Below are 24,163 nucleotides of genomic sequence, written 5' to 3'. Positions count from 1 at the left end.
CAGTGTGACCACACCCCACCTTTAAGTGGGGGAACTGTTGTCTGGCTTGCTGAGGGAAAGGGAACAGTGATTTACAGGTAGGGTGCGGGAGGAGAGGTCAGAAGCCGCTGCAAAAGGAGGTGTGGATCAGTGTTGTGGTGATGACTCCACCCCTGGGACCAGAAAGGTGGAGAGGGGTGAAAGAGAGTAAGCCCTTTTTCCGCAGAGGAGGGAGACCGCACCCACACTCCCTCCCCTTGAGGTGGCAAAATATCAGGTTTGGTCAGGACCTGCTGTGGGGGACACGCTAGCCACTCCTTTAGGGGATTTTGGGACGAGGGATTTTTCCCTCACCACCAAATTGGCTGGGCTGGGGGGGAAGGGGTTCGCTTTCCCTACAGCAGTTTCAAGGAGGGCTTTGTTATGGTGTGGACTGAAAGGAGTTAAGCTATACGTTGCAATTTATGTAAGTGTGGCTCAGATGTCCAGTGCAGGTAGTCCATAGGGAAGGTGTACAGTGACTGGATAAATGGCCTGGTAAAGGATTTTAAAAGGAAGTATTAATTAATGGAACAGGACAGAGGGATGGGTTTGGGGCTTCTATGAATGGCTCAGCTGGGAGCCAACCCGTCCTTTCTTATAGCCCACCTTACGAAGGGGGGTTGGATGGTAAGGACCCCGCAGTGGGTTGGCTGGGGGACCTGGCTAGGAAAAGAATGGGGAGGGCTAGCGGAAACCCCCGGGGTAGTTATTGTATGAACATAGTTACCTGCACTGTATGCTTTTATTTGCTGGGTACTCCCAGACATCTGATGAGAAAGTTGCGGCCTGATTAAAACCATATCCGGTTTTTCCTGTCCTCCTTTTGGTATGGCTGGACAATCCCTGTGGGTGCTCCACTTGGGGTGTGTCTGTGCCTTTTTGAGTGGAGATTTTTGGTAGCGGTGCCCATTTGACACACACGTGCCCTATGAATTATCGTGCCCTGCACTGGAGTTGTAGAGAGCCGAGTGGGTGAAAATGTCCTCAGTTTCTTCTCCACCATCTTTGGCCAGAGATGGAGTCTACTGTGTGCCTATTTGCTATAGTATTCTTTAGTTAGCATATAGTTAGTTACCTTATAATGTGCAGTTTCAGAGTAGCAGCTGTGTTAGTCTGTATCCACAAAAAGAAAAGGAGGACTTGTGGCACCTTAGAGACTAACCAATTTATTTGAGCATAAGCTTTTGTGAGCTACAGCTCACTTCATCGGATGCATTCAGTGGAAAATACAGTGGGGAGATTTATATACACAGAGAACATGAAACAATGGGTGTTACCATACACACTGTAACAAGAGTGATCACTTAAGGTGAGCTATTACCAGCAGGAGAGCGTGGGTGGGGGAGGGGGGAACCTTTTGTAGTGATAATCAAGGTGGGCCATTTCCAGCCGTTGACAAGAATTTCTGAGGAACAGTGGAGGTGGGGGGGAGGAGAATAAACATGAGGAAATAGTTTTACTTTGTGTAATGACCCATCCACTCCCAGTCTTTATTCAAGCCTAAGTTAATTGTATCCAGTTTGCAAATTAATTCCAATTCAGCAGTCTCTCGTTGGAGTCTGTTTTTGAAGTTTTTTTATTGAAGAATTGCCACTTTTAGGTCTGTAATCAAGTGACCAAAGAGATTGAAGTGGTCTCTGACTGGTTTTTGAATGTTATAATTTTTGACATCTGATTTGTGTCCATTTATTCTTTTACGTAGAGACTGTCCAGTTTGGCCAATGTACATGACAGAGGGGCATTGCTGGCACATGATGGCATATATCACATTGGTAGATGTGCAGGTGAACGAGCCTCTGATAGTGTGGCTGATGTTATTAGGCCCTATGATGGTCTCCCCTGAATAGATATGTGGACACAGTTTGCAATGGGCTTTGTTGCAAGGATAGGTTCCTGGGTTAGTGGTTCTGTTGTGTGGTGTGTGTGGTTGCTGGTGAGTATTTGCTTCAGGTTGGGGGGCTGTCTCCCAAGATCTGTGAGAGTGATGGGTTGTCCTTCAGGATAGGTTGTAGATCCTTGATGATGCATTGGAGAGGTTTTAGTTGGGGGCTGAAGGTGATCTGTTGTTTTCTTTGTTGGGCCTGTCCCATAGTAGGTAACTTCTGGGTACTCTTCTGGCTCGTATAATGTGCATAGTTGTTGGAACAGTTCCCAGTTTTCTCTTCGTAAAAATGTTTTAAAAATGTATTACTGTATGTAGTCAGATGGCAGTTAAGAGTGCCAGATTCTCCAGGATTCAAAAGGTGCCTCCTCTGTGAGACAATTTCCCTTCTGTGGTTGACATTCCCAGAACCTCTGCTGTTTGGGAGATACAGATCCTTCAAGGGCAGATTCTGAAAAAATAGGGAAATCCAGTTCAAACTTCTGATGATGGATAAAGCTTTATGCCCAGCTTCAGATCAAGGGGCTGAGGAATCCCCTGTACATAGATCTTCCAGTACTGCTAGTGCCCTGTCCACATCAAGATATTGGTCACAGGAGACCAGTAGAGAGGTCGACTGTACCTTGGTACCAAGTACAACTAGGGTACCAACGTCCTCTATAGAGGTAGCCTCAACATCTGCCTGTAAGCAAAAGGAAGTGGGAGTAAATCTCCAAGAAAATCTCAGGCTATGTCTACACTATCGTGGTAAGTCGACCTACGCTATGCAACTCCAGCTACAGTATTCACGTAGCTGGAGTCGACATACCTTAGGTCAAATTACCACGGGGTCTACACTGCGGCGGAGCGATGGGAGAAAATCTCCCTTCGACTTACCTTACTCTTCTCGTCAGGGGTAGAGTACAGGGATCGACTGGAGAGCAAACTGCGGTTGATTTGGTTGGTCTTTAGTAGACCCGCTAAATTGACCACTGGTGGATCGATCTCAGAGCGTCGATCCCTGCCGTAGTGTAGACCTGCCCTTAGTCACTGACACAGAAGTTGACAGAGACCTCAAGTCCCAAGGGGAGCTCCATGCAGGCTGAGTGATGCTGGTACTGAAAAGGTGAAGAGGAGTCAGCCTTCTAAGGCAGACTCAATACTGGGTTCGGGTACTCATGCCCAGAATGGCAGAGACACTGGTAAAAGTTCTAAGCCTGTCCCTGGCTACTGGTAGCATGAAAGTCAACAGTACCAAATACTGTTGTCTACGTATGGTACTAATGGAATTGAAGTCAGCTCACTCCTATGCCAAATGTTTGGTACCAGCTGCATTGGTACTGAAGCCATCTTCTACAAGTTCTTGCTTGATCCCTTCTTTAATAACACTGATATTGCAAGAATTTAGGTACCCTAAGGACTTGCTAATATCTATGGAGCCAGAGTCTCCTCTGTTAACAGGTTGGTGGTTGGAGGGGTGTCAGCATCAAGACTTGGTCACTGACCCCTCTGTTTACAGTTTCATACTCCCCTTCCTATACGTGAACAAGCTGAACAACGATCTCTCTTCCCTTCCCCCCTCTTCACCATTGAAGTGTATGAAAGAGGATTCTTCAGATTCTCAAATATCCATGCAGGGTTCCCCTGTCTATCGTGGGACATATTGCTCTCCCTCCTACACTGATATAATACAGAAGGATAGACCTCAAGTGACACCCACGTGACTGGAACACAGATGTATGCCTCCACCTATACCATTTGGCCCCCCCTCAGTCGCCTTTCTGGGACTTTTGTGTGCATTCTATTGTCAAAATTTACAATGAATTGTCACACCACAGGAAGGGGCGGAAAAGGGCCCATTTTCCAAAACCACCTATATCAGGAAGAGACCTTTAAGGAGCAGGAAGCTAGGGTGAATAAGGCGCTGACTCCTCTCACTAAAATTTCTGCCTCATCACCGGATGCAGCCGTGATGTTTCCACCACCTTCTATGGCATATGACTTCAGACAGTTCCAAGAATCACTGAGATGAATCACAGACACGCTTCAGATTCACTTAGAGGTGCAGGAGCTCCATCATAAACTCCTAGATATTTTGAGTACTCTGACATCTATAAGGATCACCATTCTGGTCAATTAAACTGTTATGGAGCCAACTAAGACTGTTGGCAAATCCTAGCTTCCGCGCCTGTAAAAGGCCAGATAAAAAATATTAGGTTCCTGCAAAGAAATCAGCATTTCTGTTTTCTCACTCAGCTCCTAATTTCCTACTAGTGGAGGCTGTTAATGAACAGGGCAGACAGCATAGCTCAGAGTCCACCCTGAACGACAAGAAACCAGAGCTTTTGTCACAAATTTTTATTCTTCAGCGAAATTTCAGAATAGCAAACCATCAGGCACTCCCGGCCAAATACAACTATTTGAATTATAACAGATTTAATTAGTTTATTGAGCGCTTGCCAGAGGAACATCATGAACAATTTAAGGCCATTGTACAAGAGGGTCAACTGCTGGCAAAAACATCACTCCAGGCCTCCTTTTGATAGTGCTGATACATTAGCATGGTTTATATCCACTGCAATGGTTATGGAACAGCATCCTGGCTACAGCTGTTGGGCTTCCCAAGAGAGAGGTCTAGATGACCATTGAAGACTTTCCCTTTGATGATTGCACACTCTTTGCAGACTCGGCAGATGCATTTTTCTATAGTTCAAGGATTGTAGAATGGCTCTTGAGTCCTTGAGAAATTTATGCTCGTGTTAATAAGAGGAGATTTAGTATCGTGCAGGGGTGGGCAAACTATGGGCTGCCTCCAGCCCATCAGACCTTTTAATCCGGCCCTCAAAGTCCCTCTGTTGAGCGGGGCTCCCAGAAGCAGCAGCATGCTCCTATTCGTAGGGGCAGCCAAAGGGCTCTGCATGCTGTCCACGCCCCAAGTGCCGGCTCTGCAGCTCCCATTGGCCGGGAACCACAGGGAGCAGCGCCTGCAGACGGGGCAGCACACATTGCTGCCGGCCTCTGCTGCACCTGCACGTATGGAGCTGGAGGGGGCGCATACCGCTGCTTCCGGGAGCTGCTTGAGGTTAGTGCTACCTGGAGCCTGCACCCCTGACCTCCTTCCATACCCCAACCCCCTTCCCCAACCGTGAGTCCCCCTCCCATCCTCCAAACCTCTTGGTCCCAGCCTGGAGTCACCCTCCTGTACCCCAAACCCCTCATCTCTGGCCCCACCCCCAGCCAGAGCTCTCACCCCCTCCCGCACCCCAACCCCCAATTTCATGAACGTTCATGGCCCGCCATACAATTTACATACCCAGATGTGGCCCTCAGTGGGACTTTCCAGTGGAGAAGGAACTGAGGGCAGTTTGCCTGCACAGCTCCATATAGCCTTGGTGTGGGGCACAAGCATGTGTGGGTCACGAGCATGGGAAAAGGGGCACTACTACCAAAAATGTCAGCTCAAGGGCGCAGGATGCGGGCGTACCTGAAGTGGACCACCGACGGGGGACACATCTCAAAGAACTCCAGGTGAGTAATTGCTCCTCCTCTTCACAATAATTCAAAGCTCCATCTTGAAGACGTTGTAGAATGTAGATTTGTGTCTGGATATACTCCTTTCCTCTCTCTTTTTATACTTCGGGGATAGAATTAAATCTTAATTCAAGTCGTTGTCAGGTCTTGTGTGAATAGTGTTTCTTTAGAATTCTTTTGTTTTTCTAGTTCTAAGGAATAATTAGATGTTAGCAGCTGTAGGAGGTGTTACAGCACAAGTATGATATGTATCAGAATTGTGGGTGAATAGTGGTCATCTAGAGGCAAGCAGTAGCTCTGAGATCAGCTAAGTTAAAGACTTTGAACAGCCAGTGACAGTCAAGTTTCACCTGCCGGTGCTCCAGCTCCACCAGATTAGTGCCTAAAACACCTAAAGTTCATTTCACACTTAGGGCAGTCTATGCTATCGCTTAAGTCTATTTAACTTACATTGCTCAGAAAAAGACACACACCCCTAAGCAACGCAAGGTAACAGTGATCCAGGTGCTGTCCACACCATTGCTTTGTCGGCAACAGGCACACTTCTGCCTCTTGTGAAGGTGGAGTAATTCTACCAGTCAGAGCTCTCTCCCATCAGCATGGAGTGTCTTCACAAGATGCGCTACAGCAGCATCCGTGCAACTGCACTGATGTAGTGCTTCTAGCGTAGACTAGCCCTCAGTCTTCTCTTTCTGTAGCTTGCCTTGTCGGTGTCGGTTCACCAAACTGGGCCAAAAATCAGTTCAATTTTACCTTTTTTTTTTTTTTTAAATTGAAAAGAGGAAAGGGAAAAAACTGGGAATTTTAGTATTTTTAGCTGTAATTTGTGATGTAGTGTTTATTCCACTTATTGGAAAGGCTGGAATGACCTTAATTTCTGGGACTGCTAGTCAACTTTTGAACAAAAACACATATAATACCTACTTATCTGTGTTTCAGTACTGTACCTGTAGGTAAATCTCTAGTTTAAAATTGGTTGAAATTACTTCAAATATCTAACAATAGCAACTTTTTATTAAGTCCTAATCTTCTGGAATGTGGCTTTTAGATGACCCATCATGGATTTTCAAGTAGTTGAGTCAAGGGTTTGTTTGTGGTTCTTTACTTAAATTCTGCTTAAATGCTAAGCTATTTTAACTAGTGTAACACTCACTAGATTAAGAAAATATAGAATAACTTGTGAAGTAGGCTTAAAAAAAAAAAAGCATGTGTGCGGTTACATCCAGTAAACTCGTACGGAAACACTTTCTACATCAGTATTTGAGCTTAAGACTAATAAGTGTGTGTGTGTGTCGCTCTTTCCCCCCAGCCCCTCTGCTGTAGACTAGTAGAAGAGCAAAAGTAAGCCCACAGAAAATAACGATGGAATTTTTTTATTTTTGTCTTTAATTGCCAGCAGTGATGTTAAATGGCTTAATGTAGGTTATATTTTTAGGTCAAAATAGATCTTTTGTACAAAAATCTGAGACAAAGCATTTTTTTTTTTTTAAACCACAATGTAGCTCCTAGGCAGTGCCGTATATGTGGAGGACTTGCAATGTATGAATGCAGAGAATGTTATGAAGATACTGACATTTCTGCTGGAAAAATCAAGCAGTTTTGTAAAACCTGCAACACACAAGTAAGTGTACTTTTTTTTTTTTTTTTTAAATTCTGTGGTCCTTTTAAACTAATGTGTACTCGCAGCTTGGTGTAGTATAGTAGTATCAGAAGGCACAGACTGACACGTGGAAGCAGGGATATTAGCAATTGGGCACAACATGAAGGGTGCAGTCCTCATTAACAAAATCAGTCTCTTGATTTTAATTCATTAACACACCCTTGATTACATCAATTGAGCATTTACTGTAGCCTTTGGTAACTACACAGTCCAACCTTGTGAACCTGTGAGGAGAATGCAGTAATTCCAGGTTACAGGAGCTTGGTATCCTTTAACTTTGGTCAACAGGAGTGCACCTAATAGTAAAAGCATTTTACTCATTTCCTGTGTTGCTCGTTCAAATTCAGTTCCGGGTAGTAGTGATAGAGTACTGTCTGGTTACTGTTTTGGCATGTCTGGTTACTGTTACTGTTTGGCTGTCTGGTTTGGCATACTGTTTGACGTGTTAAATTATCTGGTCTTGATATCGTTTCCAGTGGACAGATAGATGTCTGTTTCCACTAAAGGTGTCAATAGTGATGATTATTTTTGTAAGTCTGCGGGAGGAGCGGCGCAAAGACTTTGAATAGGTTTGGAGACTGAACTCCTCTCATCTCTAAAGTGGACTTCTCCATGGCGGGTTGGAGCTACGTTTGGTGAGACAGCATAGGGGAACTTGCACTGCTGTTGTCCATGTAGACCTGTTCTTTGGTTAAGACAGACTTCATTCTCTAGTGCTGTCAGTCTGCCCTTTCATAAATACTAAAATCCACACAGCCTTTTAAAAAGAGTGCCGCCCCCCCCCAATACAGTTGCCAACTTTCACGTGGTAAATAAGCACTCCAACACTCACAATAAGCCAAAAATCAAGCTAATCCCATTTCAAAACAAGCCAATCTCTAAGAACCCCAACACTGTGACCAGAACCCCCCCCTGCAGGCAGTCTGGACTGTGGTGGGCCCTCTGTGCACCCCTGACTTTGATCAGCCCGGGCTTTTCCGGAGCTGATCAAAAAAAAAAAAAGCTACAAGCCAAAAACTAGCTAACAAGTAACTCTCAAGCCAATTAAGCCAAAAACAAGACCAATTTCTACATTGTCTTCATGAGTCTGGCCCTCAAGTGGGTTTGGTTGGGAGTTTTTTGGGTGGGTTGGTTTTGTTTGTTTGTTTGTTTGTTTTTTGTGTTTTTTCTCTTTCTGAAATATTGACCTAATTCTAGGTTCACCTACATCCCAAGAGACAGAGTCATAAATTCAATCCAGTGTCACTTCCTAAAGATCTACCAGACTGGGATTGGAGACATGGATGTATCCCTTGCCAGAAGATGGAGTTATTTGCTGTTCTCTGCATAGAAACAAGCCATTATGTAGCTTTTGTTAAATATGGGAGGGATGACTCCGCCTGGCTCTTCTTTGACAGCATGGCAGATCGGGATGGTATATCTTTGCTTAATTTTTTCTGTTAGACTGTCACATTAAACAATGTTAGCTCTTAAATACTGTGACTTTAAAAGTTTTCCAGTACCAGAACACATACCTTTTTATATGTCATGAGGCTTGAAAAGTAATTTTTGTTTTAAATGCCAAGACACAGAAATCTGTTTTTGTTTAGTTCAAGTCCACTGGAATGTAGCTATTTAATAACTCTACCGTGTGTAACTGTCATTCTCACTTCTCCAAAATCTCAGGCTTAAACAATTCAAACAGTAGCTGTCTTTGGCCTAATAGAAATAAAATCTCTCTCTATTGCAAAATCAGTGTCCTCTGATTTGGTAGCAGTGGGAGACCATTATCCTATGATAACATTTTCTTTAACTGACATTCTCTGAATTAACACTGGTGAATTGAGGAGGACAGTACATTCAGTACTTGTGGCTAGTGCCTTAAAAAAGCAGATAGTAATAGATACAACAGGAGTTCGACTAAGAACCATTGTATATTTTTGTGGTTCGCACATTAATAGTTTAATACAATGCCAACTGCAGAATGTTTATAAGTAGCTCCAGTGATGATAGGCAAGCCACAGTAGACTCCAGCTCTCTCTCTCCTACAGCGGTATTGCTAACAGGAATAAAAAGTTGCAAAAGTAAAAGTCCAGTAAAATACACATCTGACTGGATGCACACAGCAGATCTGATGATTAAGTTGTAATTTTTCTGACTATTACTGCACTTTCCTATTGAATGCGTCAGCACACCTGATAGCACCCCGTTAGTTAGGCAAGTAGTTAAGATTGGGGTGATGATGGTTTTGTGTGGTACAGCAATGCTATTTGACGGACACATTGTCAAGTCCTCATGCTAGCTATGGGAATTAATTCACTAATCTTGTTTCATTTAAACAGATAAGACCAAAATAATTTATATTTGTTCACAAAGTTCCCATAAGCTTACAAATGGTTCCCATGGGGTTAGAAAAGCCTACTGTGGCAGTTGCAATCATTGGAAGTGTTAATACTTAATACAGAAGTTCACCATGTAGTAGCCCACAGTGACAGCTTTGGATTTGAGACATCTCCAAGATGTGTTTCAAAGATGTACGCATGAAAGAGGAAGTATGGATGTTTAAGATGCTAGCCTAATCTTGTTTCTCTTCTTGCTTCCCCCACAAAAGGAGGCCAGAATGGTTTTAACATTCCACAAGTTACACCATGCCCAGAAGTTGGAGAGTACCTAAAAATGTCTCTAGAAGAACTACATTCACTGGACTCCAGAAAAATTCAAGGATGTGCACGAAGACTGCTTTGTGATGCTTACATGTGCATGTATCAAAGCCCAACCATGAGCTTGTACAAATGAACATTATACTCTGGAAAGGAGAAAAAACTGTACGCAGATTTCTACTGTTGGATTCACTATACACCGTAGTCAGTTTTGATGCAACCGTTGCCGGCAATGGATGCTATTATAGGGGGAAAGCTGACTGCTAGAACAAAAAGATGAATGTTTTAAAAACTACACGTAGAGTTCTGTTGAAATATTTAATAAGCATTTTGCACTCTAGGATGTGTGCGCGTGTGTTTGTTTTATAAACAAAGTCTAAATGAAGTTTCTAAAAACTAAAGCTTTAAGTTAAGTGCATTGATAATATGTTGGGTTTTGAAATGAGAAGCTGAAATGTAACAGGAAAATCCTCCTTAGTCCATTGAAAATGTAAACACACGCTGTGTACTTGCTCAGTGTGTTTCCGTGGACCAAGGATGACTTTTTATTTTTTTGGTCTGTAGCAAACAGTTGCCGTCAGGAAGGAATAATTTTGGTTTTAATAAGATCATTACAATTTACTTCTGTGGTCTTGTTAACCCTTAGCTGTCTGATATCATGCATGTCTACTTCTATAGAATTCTAGGTCTTCACAACACCCATGATCTCAAAACTGCTCTATTCCTGAGGGTTTTATTCCTGTTTTATTTGGGCGAGTCAAACAAACTTTCCTTTCGTATGTGATACTTTTTTCTTCAGGGACTGGGGCAATATTGTCCAAGCGTAACCGTAGATACATGAACTAACAAATGGAAATGTCTTTCATATTTTTTTTTTTTTTTTTTTTTGCAAAACATAAAATTAAATATATACAAATGTTTGGATGGCAAGCTAAACAATGTGGCTTATTGCCTCAGGGAGTGTTAATAAAGTAGAATCTGTAGTCCTTAGTAAAATGAATTTGACACTTTGTTCTACAACGTACTGAGCTGCTATGTGTAATAGGTCTAAATTTTTCATTGTTTGGGATCATCAATGTTAAAAATATGAACATCAGGAAAGATAAAATTACAAATTTAAAAAATAGCATTTTAAACATTCTACTTGGTACTTGATGCGTACGAACAAAATGAATTACACTAGTTTAAAAAAATCACTGTAAAGTATTATTATTGATATTTTGTGACTTGGAAGTTGATTCTTATTTGCAATGGAATTCTATTATATTAATTGCCTTTCAGCTACTTCTGTCTAAACTATTTTAAAAAATGTTTGGAAATGTCATGTGTATGCAGAAAAATTTGGATGTTGTAGAAATAATTATAGGTCATAAACTGCATTATTGTGGGTTGTAGCACATATTTTCAGATTTGTAAGAGCTGTTTTACAAGAGCCTCTCTGGGATCTACTCTGTAGAAAGAATGAAGAACAGATAAATACACTATCATTTAAAACAAAACAAATAAACCAAATACCAAAAGATTTTGCCTTCAGAATATTGTAAAAACTTGGTTAGTTTTGCACTTTTGTGCCAGAAAATGTAGAATATTTCTCTCTGGCTGTTTGCTGATTATTAGATACATGCTAGGGCAAGACTTGAGAATTGCATTGGAGTAGCTGGCGGACTAAAAGCTGCCAGCTGAAGGTTGGTACCAAAGTTAGGGGTTGGGTAAGGAAATGGTTGGAGTTAGTGAGATGCAGGGAAAAATTGGTATTAAGTCCAGATCATAGCTAATGGGAACATAGGGAGAGAACTTAATCTCCTCATTCTCTGGAGCTGCCTGATTGTTGAGGAGGGGAAGAGACTGACACTCAAAGAGCCTCCTGGCTTCTGTGAGATGTGAGGAGGAAACAGGTCTGTGTTTCATAGTCTTTGCTTCCTCAGGTAGGTGGTTGGTTCTTTGTGCAACTCCAGGGCCTGCCTCCTGGTCCAGAACTCTGGGTGGCAGTGAAACTGAGTAACAACTATGAAACTGTTCATTTGTGGGGGCCGCACAACTACTGGAGAAAGCGTGCACACAAGTTGTCTTTCTACAGACTAAAAGTCAACACATTCAGTTCCATTACTAGGTTATCTTAAGCACAAAGGCTAGTGACAATTTACTTTAAACAAAAAATTAAATTTAACAAATTGTTTAGGCCCTCAGGCTAGCAATGGCTTTTGGCTCAGCAGTGATAAGTGGATTTTTCAAGCCATGTGCTCGACTCATATGCATTTCTTTCATTTGTTCTGTTAATAAGTCTTATATTTAGCCAGCTCCAGGGAAAACATGAGCAGCATACTGCCTCCTAACACCTGAGAATCTCAGACTTATTTGAAGTGCATATAGGGGAAAGGCAGGAACATTTGAAGAACAAAAAGGGAAGAAGCTTCTGCTTAGAAATAGCCAAGTCCACTAACTGTAAAGGTGTTGTGTGGGGTTTTTTTTGTTTGTTTTTTTTTAAATATTGTCCTTGATTTCTGTGGTCCTCATCAGCCTCGTATCTGAGTGCATCTCACAAATTTTAAGATTATGGTGATGCACACATTTGTTTTTCCTTTCCAACAAGAAACAGCCTTAGGGATTTTAGGTGGCTTTATCAATTTCTATGAAAAGAAGGTTTGGGTGAAGAGGTGGATGATGATCCTGCTTTGAGGTTACTTTACTTCTGTAAGGAAGAGGCAGTTGGGTGTGTGGTACATTATCCAGCCAGAGTTAGTTTCTTTAGTTTCCACACACAATTTTGGTGAGAAGAATGAAACCTTCAGCATCTCCTTTTCACTGGACACCTCTCACTCTTCCAGTCCCAATATCTATTTGTGGGTTTGTTTTTTTTAAATATACCGATAGAATACCATGTGCTGCCATGAAAAATTATAGGAAAAACTTCTGTTCCTACCATGTCCACAAGCAAGACACTGAAAAGGCTATCTCTAGCTCTTCAAATGACCATCAGTGGCGGGAAGAGCTGGGGGAAAATTTTTAATGGAAAAATGCAGATTGGCGTTGACCAAAATATTTTGCAAATGTGTTGAATGTGTGGAATTGTCAGTCCGAAAAAAATCGGTTTCAAGATTTTCAAAACAAAACTTCTTGATTTTTTTTCTATTCAAATTGACTTTTTAAGAAAAGTACTTTTTTTCAAAACAAAATTTAACTCAAAGGAAATATTTTTGTTGGGGGGGGAGCAAACTGAAAAAAATAGTGGCAGGCTTGTGCAGTCATTTTAGCTGAAAGTATTCAAATAAACTGAGAGAGAGCTTAGAAAAATCAATCAGAGCTGAGTAGTTCCACTGACCCTAATGTTTCAGAGAGAATAGAAATGACTACTGACCAATGTGAATAAGGGCCAATATAAATGGCCTCTTGGCTTCTCCCTCTCAAATCATTGGATTTCTTCTTTCCAAAGAGAGTGATTTCTTACATAAATACTTTTTTCACTGTGTTATACTTGGAAAATTTGTATAAAGAATTGAGGGAATGTCTGTATGTTGCTTTATACATTTTTGGTGATTGTCTAATATCGTTTTAATAATCGGGTTGTGCAGTATGCATTTGTTTAATTATGAACCATTCACCGCTTTGGGGATCGTATGTTAATACGGTGGTTTGCTATATAGCTTGTAGTCTAGTCTTGAGGAGTTAAAATAGGTGGGAGAGATGCTTTTGAGGAAAGAACTATTTTTCTAATCTCAATCTTCGTATTACTCTATGGCATAGTTTTGCATCCGATTAGAGAAACAGATACATACTCTGACACAGTATAGTATATTTTAAAGAGTATGGAAGTTGACCATTCTGGTTCTCTTTACTGAAAGCATTATGCAAATATATAAAACTGACTTAAATAAGAGAAGTTTAAACTATGAAGAATAACTTGTAAATAATGTACAAATTTACCAGAGTGATGTAAATCCAAGGCAGTTACCTCATCTTATTTATGAGGCAACAAAAAATGAAAAGGAATTTGAGATTCTGTAGGGAAGAAAAGATGCTTTCTTTACACTCCATTATTCCCTGGAAAGGGAGCTCACAGAAAGTCAGCATTTTTTAAGCAGTTACCACTGTTTTATACAATGCCAACATGCATTTGGGAGAGACTTTTTTTTTTCCAGGTCACCAAAGGCAATTAGTTGCCCAACTCCCTGACGTTCAGTGGGAATTGGACATTTAGCATCCTTTTTATTATTTTGAAAATCTCCCTTTTCAGTTCTTACACTATCGTAATGAAGTGCCTATCTTCTCCTGAAGTAATGATGTTCAGAGGATAGGATTTTATTATTTAAACTAAGATTTCCCTTCTGCAAGTGTGCCTGAGGAAAACTTTAAACCACTAAAATTGATGTGAAAATAACATGGTTCACCATCATGAATTTTAACTTATAAATACCTTTTAAATTGGATAGATGGCTCCAGGAACAGCACATAACACACCTATGTATTAAGTTTTAGTTCTATGAACAAACTTGGAGTCAATGGAAACATGAGCAAGTCACACCAATGGTCATATACTTAGGCTGGGGTTATGAGATCAGAGAAAGGTCACTAAAGCAATTCCTTGCAGATACATCAATGCACAAGCAGCATAGATTCGTGCATTACACACAGCTGCTTCTGGTTTTTCGGTTTGGAGGTGATGGAAGAAAAACGTATGAAGACCTATGTTCAGTTGAGGTCTTTTCAGTGACTGTCTTGTCGTTTTCTGTGCAATGAATTTCTAATGTATTTGATGTTTGTTCTGATATTCTGCTCTTAGAAATGTAATTGTGTTTTTATTATATGGGGTGAGAATTTTCCTTTTAAAGAGCTGTAGCTGTAACAATTATTACTCATGGTCATAAGCAGTCAGTTACTTCAGTTCAATACATTTTTAAAAAACAAATTTTTTATTGTGCACTTCACACTCCTTTGGAATGGATGAGCTTGTCACCTTAGTGCTTGATGGTCTGCTTTGTAGTATTAAACCACAAAATGTTTTCTGTTCGACTCCTACAGTTCAAAGATTGATTTGGCATGAAGGTTAAATTAAGCTTTACCTTTAATAAGGCTGCCTGTTTTAAGGTCTGAGTTAATTGTTCTGCCATTGTAATGAAGCATGTTTTGCATTTGTCTGCTCTATTTTTGGTACTTTGTTAAATAAACATACCAAGTTTTTGTGCATACATAGTTTTTTACATTTAAAAAGACCCTTTCCAAGGGTGGTTAGAGAGGAAAAAATGAGGTTGCCCTCATTTAGCCTTTATAGTTTTCGGTAACTTCGGAATTGCTACTGGAAAGGCCTGTACTATTTCTGTATTGATATTTGTTATTAAACTTAACATTCTTCTGGCTCTCATTTCTTCAGGGGCTTAGAGGTCATCTGCATGTATTGGAAATAGAAATATTGACTTCACCCTGTGAACTAGTTTGGTTTTTTTATGAACTTTCTACAATCTTCCTGTACAGGATACAGAGGAATTGCTATATCTGATCACATCAGGGGTCCCATCTAGGACTACGTTCTGTCTTGGGCAGTGCCTAGTACCTGATGTGACAATAGAAAGTGCAAGAAATCCTACAGTCGACAATTGTGGAATTAGGTTCCCCTCAAGAAAACTTCTTAACTTCTATTAGTTACAGATTGGCTTGTCCTTAAGCATGAGGTTTAATATCCCTTCCGAAACTACCCCTTATGTCTGGTGGGGGACAGGGGGTGGCAGAGCACAAGGATGCGCCTAGGCAGAAATTATCTGGCAGTAGGTGGGTGAATGTATGTGAAACTTGACATTGGGACGCATTAGGGATAACACATCTCAAAAAAACAATAGTTAATACAAGGTGAGTAACCTCTCCATATAAGTGTAATATTGCTATAATGTCAATTTTGTTTAATGCCTGTTAGCTGAGAGAGCCACTCTCATTTGCGTAACGTAACTTTTCTTTAAAATAAATAAATTTATAGTCTAGGACTTCGCAATCATCACTGAAAATGTATTCAAAACAACCCCCACCCCTAGTACCAGGAAGCCTCTGCCTACATTGAACCAAGTAGTTTGCCAAAAGTTGAGACATAAAAAATGACTGACTACTGGAAACTGGGCTGCATATTTCCGATATCTCATCATAGGAGGACACTGACTTGTAACAGCTGAAAAACCTGATTTGGAAGTATTGTCCTCTGTGGTGTTTGGCAAAAGGAGATTAACTCTGAAGTGCTTTTGGGTGTTTAAAACTGCACTTGGTTTTATAATTTTCAGTTTACTGAAAGATTACTAGTTTTAACTTAAAAGAAAAGGAGTACTTGTGGTACCTTAGAGACTAACAAATTTATTTGAGCATAAGCTTTTGTGAGCTACAGCTTGCTTCATCGGATGCATTCAGTGGAAAATACAGTGGGGAGATTTTATATACACAGAGAACATGAAACAATGGGTGTTACCATACAGACTGTAACAAGAGTGATCAGGAAAGGTGAACTATTACCAGCAGGAGAGCAGGGTTACTAGTTTTAACTCATTTACAAAACGCTTGTATTTAAGAAGCCTTTCCTTATTTTTCTTAGTCTCGAAAATTTGTACTGTAGGCAGTTCTATCTGCAAGTATTTGCTGCAGGAAAACACTGAATTTGCTTAATTTGCAGTAGTAAATTCACACTTGTCAGAGAGGAGGAAAGATTTAAATTCCCCTATGACTCTTAATAGACAAGCTAGAGCTGCTGTCACCTTCACAGCAGTGTCCTGGTTTAAGCAGTTAACCTCTCGTTCATAGTATTGGTTTAATCTGTAGCTGTAGACCTGAAATCAAGACTTGCCCCAGAAAACCCCAATTGTCCGATAGTAACCCGTGAAACCTGTCATCCTTTCCATCATCTGTGCCCTAGTCATCCATGCCAGAAGCACAAAGGGCTGGCTTGCTGATGAGAATTGTAATGGGTTAGGTCACAGAAATCCCCCTTGGGAACTGCCACCTGATGTGTTGGGTCTACCTCTGAGCCTGTTTTTCCTGGCAGCTTGGGACTTCAGGGCCTTGCCTGGTTGTGCCAGGCCTGCTACAACCACAGACCTAACTGAACCACAACCCCCAAAAGCTGCAGGCTTAACTGAAAACCACTTAAGATGTGTTCCTGTCTCCAACACCCAGCTATCCAGTTCACCCTCAGAGATGTTCCAATAAGCTTCTTTTACAGACTGGACTTCCTCCTAGTCTGGGTCCAGCAATCACTCACACCCCTGTACTTACTGTCCTTTTGTTCTAGTTTCTTTCAGGCATCTGTTTGGGGTGGAGAGGCTGTCTCTTGAGCCAGCAGAAGACAAAATGAAGGGGTATCCCATGGGCGTATATAGTTTCTGTCTTGTGGCTGGAAACCCCTCTCTGCCCCTGTGTAGAATCACAGCTACAAGATGGAGTTTTGGAGTCATATGTCCATGCATGACTCAGTTCTCTACAGGAATGTTCCCAGGAATGCTCAGATGTGGATTGGCATCTATCAAGGTCTATTGTTAGCCAAGTACTCCCATTTACTTGACTAACCCCTATGTTGATTTGGGTGCTTTCTACTGCTTTGGGTGCTTTCTACTGCAAACGCTTTAAATACAAGCACAGAGCCAACATTTATAACTTCAGATATAAAAATGATACATGCATATAAATAGGATGAATACATTCAGTAGAACATAACCAATAAAATTACTTTGAGTTATAACAAACTAATTGCAAGTTACTGTCTAAAAATTACAGTAAACTACTTGTAAACAAGAAAAAGAAGGTAGATTCCTTATTCTATATCTATCTAGCGCTAACTCTATGGCGTTTGGAATAATGGTTTTCTAATGGCTTGTCTACACAACAGAGCTGCTGGCAGAGCATAAGCTGACGGAAAGAATTGTGCTGGCATAGCGAAACCAGCTCCCTGAACAACATTAGCTAGGTTGCCAAAAAACACTCTTGTGGTAGTATAGTTTTGCAGGCATAGATATGTCAGCCAAGAGGTGTGATCCCTTCTCCTCCCACACTCCTAGCTGACAGTTATGCTGTAAAACTTGCTAGTGTAGGTGAAGCCTAAGTGTCCCTCCCCAATTCATCTCTTTATAGAAATCAGCACTGTCTTTAAGTGGATTGATTCTGTAGGTGTTTACCTCCCACCACACTGGTGGGGGTGGGAGGAGAGGCACAAAGCAATTGGGTAATTTGCTCAAAGTCATACAGGAAGTCTGCTGGCATAACTAGGAACTAGGGCTGTCAAGCAATTATAAAAATTAATCATGATTAATTGTGCTATTAATAATAGAATACAATTTATTTAAATATTTTTGGATGTTTTCTACATTTTCAAATATATTGATTTCACTAACAACACAGAATACAAAGTGTACAGAGCTTCCTTTATATTTTTGATTACACATATTTACACTATAAAAAACAAAAAAAATAGTATTTTTCAATTCAAGTACTGTTGTGCAATCTTTTTATCATGAAAGGTGAACTTACAAATGTACATTATGTAAAAAAAAAAAAACTGCATTCAAAAATAAAACAATGTAAAACTTTAGAGCCTACAAGTCCACTCAGTCCGACTTCTTGTTCAGCCGATCGCTCGGACAAACAAGATTGTTTACATTTGCAGGAGATAATGCTGCCCGCTTCTTGTTTACAATATCACCTGAAAGCGAGAACAGGCATTTGCATGACACTGTTGTAGCCAGCATTGGAAGATATTTATGTGCCAGTGGGCTAAAGATTCGTATGTCCCTTCATGCTTCAGCATTCCAGAGGACGTGCGTCCATGCTGATGACGGGTTCTGCTCGATAATGATCCAAAGCAGAGTGGACAGGCGCATGTTCATTTTCATCACCTGAGTCAGATGCCACCACCAGAAAGGTTGACTTTCTTTTTCGGTGGTTCTGGTTCTGTAGTTTGCATCAGTGTGTTGCTCTTTTAAGACTTCTGAAAGCATGCTCCATGCTTCGTCCCTCTCAAATTTTGGAAGGCACTTCAGATTCTTAAACCTTGGGAGAATGCTGTAGCTATCTTGAGAAATCTGATATTGGAATCTTCTTAGTGTTTTGTCAAATCTGCAGTGAAAATGTTCCTAAATCAAACAACGTATGCTGGGTTGTCATCCTAGACTACCATAACACAAAATATATGACAGAATGCAGGTAAAAGCATGGAGCAGGAAACATACAATTCTCCACTAAGGAGTTCAGTCGTAAATTTAATTAACACTTTTTTTTTTTTTTTAAACAAGCATCATCAGCATGGAAGCATGCCCTCTGGAATGGTGGTCGAAGCATGAAGAGGCATATGAATGTTTAGCATATCTGGCATGTAAATACCTTGCAATGCCGGCTACAAAAGTGCCATGTAACTTCCTGTTCTCACTCTCTGGTGATACTGCAAATAGGAAGCGGGAAACATTATCTCCCGTACATGTAAACAAACTTGTTTGTCTCAGCAATTGGCTGAACAAGAATTAGGACTGAGTGGACTTGTAGGCTCTAAAGTTTGTTTTGTTATTGAGTGTAGTTATATAACAAAAAAAAACTACATTTGTAAGTTGCACTGTCACGATAAAGTGACTGCACTACAGTACTTGTACAAGGTGAATTGAAAAATACTATTTCTTTATAATTTTTACAGTGCAAATATTTGTAATCAAAAGTAATATAAAGTGAGCACTGTACACTTTGCATTCTGTGTTGTAACTGAAATCAATATATTTGAAAATGTAGAAAAACATCCCAATTATTTAATACATTTCAATTGGTATTCTATTGTTTAACAATGCGATTAAAACTGTGATTAATCATGATTAATTTTTTTGAGTTAATCGCATGAGTTAACTGCGATTAATCGACAGGCCTACCAGGAATTGAATGCAAGTCTTAGTCCAGAGCCTTAACTGCACCTGCCCGTCCTCTTACCTACAAGCCAAAACTAGACTAATATTTGAGTCTCCACCTTAGTATCTGGGTTTTGAATTCTCTCAGTCTTAAGAGGTGTGTGCATCTAAATGGGAGATGGACCACCTGTGAAATTCAGAAGTAGATTTGGATTCTGCCCTTCTACCAATTTCTCTCCTCCCCTCCCATTTGGATGCAGAGGTGGAGGTCAGATTTCTCCTTGAATTCTTTCAAATGTATCTAAAAATTGTTAATTCACCCTGAATAACTCATTAGTATTCCTCAGTCCCAGGCTTTTGCTCTTTCCATGGCTGCGTTTGTAAACTTCTTTTCCTGAGTTGATATGTGCAAGGGATCCCAGCATGAACACCACCATCCAGAGTCATCCTCCTTCCCCTCTAAAAAGAAAATAAATAAAACGATTTTCAAATGAATTTGGCTCTTGTTCACACACACAACTCTAACCTGCTTAGATTGCACTGGTTGAAGTGGCTCACCCAGTACAACCTTTGCTTTGTAATGTACTATTCCACTGCAGTAATGTTGTCCAGTGTTTACACAAGGAGCTGTTCAGTGTGCCTGTTTCACCGATTCTGGAAAAGGCCAGCCACCGCTTATTTGCATGACCATCTGAATATATGTCTAGGTCTCTAAACAGCTGCTTTGTAATAGTCAAGATTCTCGCTCGTGTAAAATGATGAAAGACTACTGCCCCTAAGGGAACTAGACTGATAGTAAATGTAACCCTTCTGCCAGGTGGAGCCAAAAGAACCTACTATGAATAAGTTCCAGGGTCCTCCATTCCTAAATGTCCAAAGTCATTATGCAGGGCCCTCATGGCCAGGGTTCTGTACTCCTTTGGTAGCACTAGTTGCATTCGTTGCTTCTATGAAGGGTCAGTGGTAATTCGGTGCAGCACTCTCTGAATCAGTTTTAGTTTGTTCTATTCTCTCAATAGTTTACTGTTAGGTGGGATAATCGCACTGGGGCTTTTCCCGTCCCTTTTGGCAAGTAGTGTATCACAAATTTCAATATCTTGCAGCTGGGCTTCTTGCTAGACAGACGCATTGAGCATGGGCACGGAGATTAGTCCTACACAATATAATTCACTGAGGCAGATGGCATGCTTTCAGAGGGCAGACCCAGAGCTTCTGCAACACACCCATGAAGGCTCTCATGGGCCTCTGACTCTCGACAACTCACACTGCAAATAACTCTTACTCTGTCCATAGGTATCACAGCAACAGATGCCGGGACAATGTATCCGCATCTACATTGCTTCTCCCTGATCAGTACTGAATGCTGAACTCATAGCTCGTCAAGGCAGCCACTCATCTCTGCCCTGTAGCATCCAGCCTAGCACTTGTTAACACAAAAATCAGTGGATTGTTGTCTGTCCACACTTGAAACTGAGCACTATACAAGTAGTCTCTAAATTTCTCAGTGATGGCCAATTTCAAGGCCAAGAACTCCAGCTTGTGTTTGGGATAGTGAGTTTCACTATCAGACAGCCCGTGGTTGGCAAGGGCTACAGGTTTACAGTTGCCTTCTACTTTCTGGTACAGGACTGCTCCCAAACTGGCATCAGTATGCAGGATAAACGGCTTGCTTGGTCAGCAAAGACTAGGACTGGAGCATGAGATAGGCAATTAATGATTTCCCAAAAAAGCCCTTTCACATCTCTCATCCCACCGTGGTCCAAATGGTTCTAAGGGGCCATAGTGTCTCTGCTTGGGATGTTTGGGGACTTCCCCTTATTCTTGGTCTTAGATTTGTTCTTGCTGGACTGGTAGCCCCGGGTAAGATCTTTCAGGGGTTTTACAATGGTAGCATAGCTCTTTACAAATCTGCGGTAGTAGCCACTAAAGGTCTTGAGTGCTCTGTAATTACTTGGCCGTGGCCATGTAGTGAGGGCACCTATTTCGTCAGGATCAGTACTCACACCCTCTTGAGACACAATGTGATCCACATACTTCACAGAGGTTCTGCAGAACTCGCATTTGTCAACTGAAAACTTCAACCCATAGGCTTCCAACTGATCTCGAACTTTAAGTCTTTCTTCGTGCCCCTCCAAGCTTCTTCCAAACACAATCTGGTCATCCAAATAAACTAACGCTTGCGGTAAATTCATGTCTCCCACAACTTTCTCCATAAGACACTGAAATGTAGCAGGTGCTCCAGAAATCCCTTGCAGCATGTGCTCAAATTGATAAAACTCTAACGGACAAATCAAGGCTGTCTTCTCTTTATCTTTTTCTCCCAGAGGGATCTGGTAGTATCCATTTCAAAGATCCAACACTGAGAACCACTGGCTCTTCAACAAACAGTCCAAGGCATCTTGTACCTGAGGCATGGTGTATTGGTCAACCACAGTGCAGCTGTTTAGGGTGCATCTGGATTTTCCCGCTCTTCTTACAGACCACCACGATGGGAGAGGCATATGGGCTGTGGGACCCTGTAATGATGCCATTTGCGATCAGCTCTTGAAGACAATGCCACACGTCTTCCATCTCAGAGAGAGCCATCTTCCTAGATCTCTCCCTGAAAGGTCGGGAGTCTTGTATCTGGATGTGGTGTTCCACTCCTTTTGCACATTCCATGTCCCACTCATGCAGTGAGAATGCCTTGGATCTTTTGCAAAGCTTCTTCCTCAGGGGATCCTTCCACTCCTCAGACAGCGGTGAGTCTCCAAAGTCAAACTTTGCAAGATCTATCGCCGGAACTTCAGCTTCACACTGGGGGGGTCTCACGATGGTTTCAGGCTCAAAGAGGTCTTCTATCTTCTGTTCTTGTTTCATAACCACATCACGGCTTGTTTCATTAGCAATCAGTATACTCACCTTTTCCTGGGCTTCAGCAGGTAGGGTTATGACCCCATTGAGAACCAGCACTCCTTCAGGGAGCCCTCCCTGAGCTGGCTGCTCTACAATTGCTAATGTTCCTTTACTGCCTTTTAGCCTTAGCCTTTTATGGCTGTTAGCTAAGGCTGTAGCGAAGGGTCATTAATCATTAATCTCTCCCTAAGTGGTCTTGGTGCCAGTAGATGGGACAGAGCACCACACCCAGGAGATGTGTGGGTTACATAAATAAAAGTCAGGTATAAGTTTCTGGCCCTGTGTCTTTTTGCCTGTCTTACTCACAGAATTTGAAAGGAAACCTCTGCAAAATTTGATTAAATATTTCCCTGTGATGCAGACAGCAATCCCCAACTGCTCTCTTCCACACGTCTCACTGAAAGGCCAAACACAAATGTATTTTAATTACACCTCTTGCTGTATTAAAACAAACTGTCACTCATCATTAGTTTGAGGAAGTTAGCATTCCTGTGACTGAATGCATAAAGTGCCATCTTGTGGCAAAAGGGCACTGCTGCATTCACCAGAGCCTGGCTAATCTTTTCCCCCTCTTCGAATAGATTTTGATAATATCAGAATCTCAGCACAAGGTATTGATGTAGAAAGCACAGTTATTCATATACTTTACACTTAGCAGCATGGCCTTAACCTCAGATATATAAATTTGTCATTGGATTGTTTTATTTTGAAATACATGTGGAAATGATTTTTTTTTCTGAGATTTTAAAAATAGTTGTTATTCTAAGCAGGGGAAGCTAGTTTCTGCGGCTGCTTTAGTTTTCACTAGGGCTATCAAGCGATCAAAAAAAATTAATTGCGATTAATCGTGAGATTAAAAAATTAATTGTGCTTAATCATGTGATTAATACTAATAGAATACCATTCATTTAAACACTTTTGGATGTTTCCCACATTTTCAAATATATTGATTTCAATTGCAACACAGAATACAAAGTGCACAGTGCTCGCTTTATATTTGTTAGCAGTGTGCATTTTGTATTCTGTGTTGTAACCGAAATCAATGTATTTGAAAATGTAGAAAAACATCCCCCCAAAAAAGTAATACATTTCAGTTGTTATTCTATTATTGTTTAACAGTGCGAATAAAACTGCAATTAATCGCAATTAATTTTTTATCACGATTTTTTGTGTGTTAATCGCATGAGTTAACTGCAATTAATTGCCAGCCCCAGTTTTCACGTTTGAATAGTAATAGTTTGAGAGGACAGAAGCAAGCAAAGCGGTGGGAGCATTACTGTGTGTATGCATAAGTTTTTTAAAAAAAATTATACTAAAGATTTCAGCCAGCAGTTTAGAAGATTTACATCACACAGCTAAATCCTCATGCAAGCATGACTTTGTTGTTGTTGTTGCAATGCTGAGACTGTGGGGAGGAAGCCGGGGGTGGGAGGTGGCGGGCAGGGAAATAGATGCGAGAGCTGAAAGTTTGATGGCTATTGTAAAATAAACACACTCCCCCTCTCTTTTTTTAAACCCGTATTTACTAGAGTCTCATAACTGACCCTCTACAGAAGAGCAAAAAATCTCCCTCTCCCTGTTTTTTTTGTTGTTTTTTTTTAAACATCTTTTCTCCTTCCCTAATTTTGTGGATGTGGCCTGTATATTTACGTCCTATTTTTGCGTTCTAGAGCTGTAGCTGCTGTGTGCGTGCTTAAATGAAGTTAAATGCTAT

The 24,163-nt window shown here is 41.0% G+C and overlaps 1 protein-coding gene across 4 annotated transcripts in view; it reads left to right on the top strand.

The window, feature by feature from the left end:
- Window positions 1-14,893, top strand: part of CYLD (CYLD lysine 63 deubiquitinase) — a 53,720-nt gene extending 38,827 nt beyond the window's left edge. For all 4 annotated transcript variants that reach the window (XM_048870826.2, XM_048870825.2, XM_048870823.2 and 1 more), the window contains 3 exons: window positions 6,916-7,034; window positions 8,271-8,487; window positions 9,664-14,893. In XM_048870826.2, the coding sequence (XP_048726783.1) occupies window positions 6,916-7,034; window positions 8,271-8,487; window positions 9,664-9,848 (521 nt within the window). In that variant the 3' untranslated portion in view covers window positions 9,849-14,893. The remainder of the gene's footprint in view (window positions 1-6,915; window positions 7,035-8,270; window positions 8,488-9,663) is intronic.
- The last annotated feature ends 9,270 nt before the right edge of the window (window positions 14,894-24,163 follow it).

Source organism: Caretta caretta, chromosome 12 (genome assembly GCF_965140235.1).
Source record: "Caretta caretta isolate rCarCar2 chromosome 12, rCarCar1.hap1, whole genome shotgun sequence".
In the NCBI taxonomy this organism is placed as follows: Eukaryota; Metazoa; Chordata; order Testudines; family Cheloniidae; genus Caretta; species Caretta caretta.
This window is presented reverse-complemented; position numbering and strand designations above follow the sequence as displayed.